At 34.0% G+C, this 6,000-nt stretch overlaps 1 protein-coding gene across 1 annotated transcript in view; it reads left to right on the top strand.

Moving 5' to 3' along the window:
* The window catches only part of Tmem18 (transmembrane protein 18), a 6,373-nt gene extending 825 nt beyond the window's left edge, over window positions 1-5,548 (top strand). The window contains 4 exon segments of the mRNA XM_018519371.1: window positions 3,309-3,426; window positions 3,500-3,554; window positions 3,653-3,795; window positions 3,842-5,548. Of these exon segments, the coding sequence (XP_018374873.1) occupies window positions 3,309-3,426; window positions 3,500-3,554; window positions 3,653-3,795; window positions 3,842-4,020 (495 nt within the window). The 3' untranslated portion in view covers window positions 4,021-5,548.
* Window positions 5,549-6,000: the final 452 nt, after the last annotated feature.

Here is a 6,000-nt window from a genome sequence, read left to right as displayed (position 1 = left end):
TATATATATATATATAAGACGCTCATCTTCTCGAGCCAGTTACACTCGTTCATATCGTAATCGGGATTACGCATGTGATTCAGGGAGATACATCGTGTCGGGATTCTGCATCAGCCAAAAGCTTTTTACAGTCCTCTTTAATCGGACTTGTTATGCTTTTTGTATAGCATTTAAATTAATTACTAAATTAAAAATGTATTACAAATAAAAAAAATTGATTAAAGAGCTATAGAGAATCAAAGCTAGTTGTTTTGCTAGAATTATATAGTAGTTTAACAACTTTAATTTTTTCAATAGTTTTATAATTTTAGTTTTTATTTAGTAGTTTTAATATAAAGTTTTTAAAAATAGTTTTATAGTTTTTTAATTTAATAGTTTTTATTTAGTAGTTTTTAATTTTTTATTTATTTTTAATAGTTTAATACTTTAGTTCAGTGCTTTTAGCATTAAACAATTATCTTTGGTTCGTACAGATCTTTAACATTTTTTTATTTGTAATACCTTTTTAATTTAATAATTAATTTAAATCTTTTAATTAATTTATTTTGATCTGTAATTTATTTAAGCTTTAAATTATCATCGTATCATTAAAAATGTATTATTCGCGAAATTTGGAGGAAGAGGGAAAAGAAGAAAAGATACGGAAGAGGAAGAGTGAGGAAAAGTTAGAGCAGACGTTGTATCTCGTGATTGAAAGATAAGAATAGAAGAGCAGAGAAGTACGAGGGAATTAAACGCGAGACGCGAGTAAAAACAGATTTTCTGTAACGATTTCGGCTTATAATTCAGAAAAGGAATCATTGAACACACCGTCAAAAGAAAAAAAAAAACATAAACCTACACAGACAACGAACGTGAAAATTATACGATTCACTGAAGGTGAAGGTGAATGTATGTTTGTACGATTTAGAATGGAAATTTATGCGCTGTCGCACAATTCATCATGAAAATATACTCCTTTTCGTTCTGAATTTCCGTTTTAAATTCACTACAAATGCAAACACATTCTCATTATACAAACTTAAATTCATATACAGTTCCATTAATACGTTTCTATCAATATAGACTGACTTTAATCTTGGTTTAACTTACTTTTTATCTCTTTCTAGTTCTAAGAATGAGAGCTAGAAAGCAAAACAAAAACAGTATGTAAAAGTAGAAATCAAACGTGGAAATAAGTGCATATAAATAAAGTAAAGAATTAAGAAAAGGATAAAAAAATAAACCAAAAAATTAAAATCAAAATTTATATTATACATTGGTAGAAATGAAAGCATAAATCGTACGAACTTCGTGTCATTAATACCTGTTTCTAGCAACATAAATTAATTTTAATCTTGATTCAACTTGTGTACTTCATCTTTCCCTAATTCTAAGAATTAGAAAAACGTGAAATACAAGTTCTTAGAATTAAAAAAAGATGAAGTACAAGTTGAATCGAGATTAAAGTTAATTTACATGGAATAAAAATAAACGGACATTGCTTTATCTTTTTCTAATTCCCCGAATTAGTAAAGAAGAGTTAGTTGAATCAAGATTAAAATTAAACAGGTAGAAACGGGTATCATGCAATACGTGTAATATTTGCATATTATCTACTCTGTATATCAATATATACGACATCCTCACGTTCCAGATTCCTGCAGACCGACGGCGTGTAATTCACATTCGCCGCTCCGGCAACTTTCGTTTTCGACGCGGCCGGCGGCGCCGGCCGTTTGAACATTTCGCGTTATGTATACATTATTGATACACCGAGCCTTGAATTAAGATCTATCCACGTGTCCTTTATCTTATCGTCGGCGTCGCGTGCGCGACGAGATGCGAATTAGACGGGAAGCGTGAATAGAAATCAATCGGCTTCCGCCGATACCGCGACCTCCTTTTATCGTCCTGGACGAGGAGGTGACGGTGAAAAATTGCCGATTATATCGGCGTTCTATTTTCGTCATGGACACACTTTATTCTCAAGGGCATCCTGCCGTTGAGACTCGTGCGGTCCCTCGCGAAAATGCTGCGTAATTCGGTCTCCAGAATCTCTCTGGATATTTTTAAACGGTTATCGCGCGCCGTTCTTTCGAATGTTTTCTTCAATCCTTTCTTCGCAAGGTTACCTTGTGCGAGTAATAAAATCGTTAAAACGATAAGGGAAGGGAGAGAGGGGGGGGGGGGAGGAGCAAGAAGCATGTATTGTGGGATAAGATGCTACAATTTCGAACACGGTGCAATATTCTAAGTGAATGAAATAATTTAAATCTAATTTTTGACAATATATAATTGTATCGGTTTACAGAATAAATCAACTGGTTAAAAAAGGAGCATTAAAGCCTACACTGATTCTTTCAATTAATACGTTTTGACCTTCTATTAGGTCATCAACCAGGTTTTTATAAAAAAATTAGTTTATAAGCGAGAATTAGAGAAATTGAAACTTATTGTACATACTGAAGATGACCTAATAGAAGGTTGAAACGTTTATGTTTGTAATATTTATGATTAAGTAGTTACTTAAAAAGAAAAATTTTATCACACCAAGAACCAGTGTAGGCTTTAATGTTCCTTTTTTAACCTGCAATCTAATTTTTAAGTTTAGTTTTTTCCTGTTTGGTGATGCCTTTTGTACATTCCACACAATGAAATTAGGATTGCCATGCTTGAACTTCGAAATTAGATAAGATTGGTATTCATAATAGTTTTTATTTTAAAACTATCTTAATGTCTTAAGATACTAATACAGCTCTCTAACTAGTTTATGACATCTTAAGAATTGTACTTAAGACAGTTTTAAATATAAGAATCGAGTATGAATATCTCGGTCTAAATCTTGTTTTGTTCAGAATTATATCATATTCAAAATTGGAATGGACCTTATCCTACGCTCCTTTTGCTCTTGCAGCTCCGCTAAGCATAGTGAAAGGATATTTTGGGAGATAAGATTATAGCACAGTTTTCCTATTTAAAGATTAGGTTTCGATGTCAGTTTCATTTACTTCAGATTAAAGCATTGCGTTTAGCAGAAAAAGCAGCCTTGCAACTGTTGTAAGATTCTTCAATGAGATTGGTTCATATATTTAGATTTATTGAGGAACTATGTATGTATAAATGCAAAAACTAATTATATCAAAGACTCTTGCTCAGTTATATTAAAAAATCTTGCAGTTATGTTAAAGAGTCTTGCAACTGTATTAAAGAACTCTTTAATATAGCTGTAAGTATATCACAAAGAACTCTTTAATATAACAATAACAACACTTGCTATTTTTTCGTTAAATGCTATTAATGTATTTTGTGTGGATACATTGTTGCAGATCGATTGGAGGGATCCATGGCTAGCTGCGCTATTGACTTTTCATATTGCCGTCACAATGACCGCGTTAATGACAAGGAACCATGCGAATTTTCAGATAATCCTGTTTCTCGTGCTCTGTAAGAGTCTACTGTAATTTACCGTTTTTACCTAGTTACCGCAATGTTACCACAAACTCTGTTTCTGTTTCAGTACTCCTGGTTTATTTCTCAGAAAGTATTAACGAGGTTGCGGCAACAAACTGGATGTACGTATTCAATTGCGGCCGTGGCTTGTCAAAGCGGTTCTTTTCTCTTTATTCCTCTAGGTTTTTCTTTTTAATAATCTCCTTGACAACTTTCACAGGGTATTTTCTAGACAGCAGTACTTCGATTCACAAGGCTGGTTTATATCCGTCGTTTTCTCCGTGCCCATTTTAATGAACTGCATGATCATGGTGGTGAGTATATTAGCTAAATTAGCTTCGAGATTTGATTTTGAACGAATACGCATTCTAAAAGTTCGACATGTGCATATAATGTTATAACCTTTCAGGCCAGTTGTAAAAAGCCATAAATCGCCAGACAAACGGTGAGGCGACGAACGAAAGAACGGTTGCCCGATCTCGCCAATCGGACGGTGAGGCGGCAAATGTGAGAACAGCTGCTCGACCTCGCCAGTCGGACGGCGAGGCAACGAATGAGATAACGGCTGCCCGACTGAAACACGAGTGAAGATCCGAAAATCTAGTCATAACACGCGGCGGAACGAGAGTGCAAGACATATGTGCTATTTAATTTAAGGACAAGAGAGAATCGCTAGGATTATATTTACGTCGACTTACAGCTAGATTTCACAGAGCGCTGTGTATTCTTAGCCATCGTCGACTTGGTAATCGTTCTGAACTCGACCGTGAAACGCCGATTAGCCAGTTTGATATTACACGCGAAAACTTGCGCAACAGAAAAGGGAGGGGAAAATAAATAGAACAATACATCGGTACTATCGGAACAATAATCCACGTCGGAGTTGCCTAGTCAAACTCTCCGTTAGAACGTACCTCCCGACATCGTGCCGTATTACACACAACGATTTTATGGAATTAAACCGTTTGATGCGCGAAACGCAACTGGATTGATGATAGATAATCGGCCGTGCTACGAACAATAACTACGCAGAAGGAGCATGGCAATGCGGCAAGCAACGTGCTTGTTCTTGTCTTACCATTTAAGGCCGACTTCGACCAAACTGTAGTCATAGCTATCATTTTTTTAGCAACTGTAATTATATTATCTATTTATAATCAGCGACTAATTGCCTAGCAGAAAAATATCCTATTGTATTATGCAATTAGTATAGCACCTGTGACCTTTAATTTTTCTTTTAACGTGAAATGCAGCGGAAATGGAAAAAAAAGTTAATGATTCTGCTTATGAACTAAATTGCATTTAATACATTCATCATAATACCGCCGGAGGCAATTAATCGGAGCTTGGTCGAGGTTGCCCATAAAGAACATTCCACTAGTTTATTCACATTGTTTTGATATTCAGACACTGATCGTGAAAATCAAAGTGTTCTTAATATGTGTAATTAACGTACTTATTACATAAAATAGCGCAGGCACGTCACTTTTACTGTAATAGCTCCGCTGTAAAGAGACATAACGCATTAATTAAGGACCCAGATAACACAATAACATCTGTGTGAGTGTGTGTGTATGCGCGAGGAAATTTTGCGTGAGTTTTGCAAGTGCAGGTAACAGCCTTCCACGACTACGAGTCGTGCTTCACGATTTTGACGAAGGAATATAGAATGTCCCAGGGTGTGGTGTGTTGTATTGTTTTCAATTGTATATTGTATATTGATGTAAATCAAAGCGCATTACTTTGCCGCCTTTATATTTAATATAACGCGTTTAATCGTTTTAAGATAATAAAAGAGTATTTGTTCATACAAGTCTCGCGTTTTGCTCTTCTGTCGCATTCTTCATTCGCCCTCCTTTCGTAACGCTGACTCGGCAAATTGCAAATCTTATTAAATGTACTTGAGTGTGTATGGATTCGTTTTTATATGTTTTCCTACGTATCATTACAGATGACTCATGCAAACGCGATACAAATTTGTTATCGCTATACGAAGTACTATTGGCATGCTTAAGACAATCAATCTTAGACAATCATGGTAATAACTTTCAGTTATAATTACATTTTATAGACATCCTGATCATGATTATTTTTTAAACCCACTTTACGATTTGAGGATCGAAGTCCGACGTATTTCTAACTTTTTATACAGAGTATTTTAATGTACAAGATATATGTACTATTTTAACATATATTTTATTTATTATTTAAATATGTGCTAATTATATATATATAAATATATTTATAATTACTAAAAATCACCGAATATTGGTTTCCGATAATTTTTTACTCAAGTACTATTTATATATATATATATTTTACAGAAAAACAGCAAGAGATAAAAATTGTTTATTTTCTTCTCATAGAGCTCTAAGAACGTTTTCAGAATTTTTTTGTCAATTTTTTAGTACTGCATTTTCTTATTGGCAACTATTTTTACCAACACGAGAAAATGCGATACTAAAAAATTCTGAAAAAATTCTCAGAATTCTATGAGAAGAAAAATAAACATTTGTCACTTGCTGTTTTTCTGTAAAGTTTTGATAGTACTTGAGTAAAAAAGTAATA

Source organism: Trachymyrmex cornetzi, unplaced genomic scaffold, assembly GCF_001594075.2.
Source record: "Trachymyrmex cornetzi isolate Tcor2-1 unplaced genomic scaffold, Tcor1.1 scaffold83, whole genome shotgun sequence".
Taxonomy (NCBI): Eukaryota; Metazoa; Arthropoda; class Insecta; order Hymenoptera; family Formicidae; genus Trachymyrmex; species Trachymyrmex cornetzi.
The sequence above is the reverse complement of the archived record's forward strand: the minus strand, read 5'-3'. Positions and strand labels throughout refer to the sequence as shown.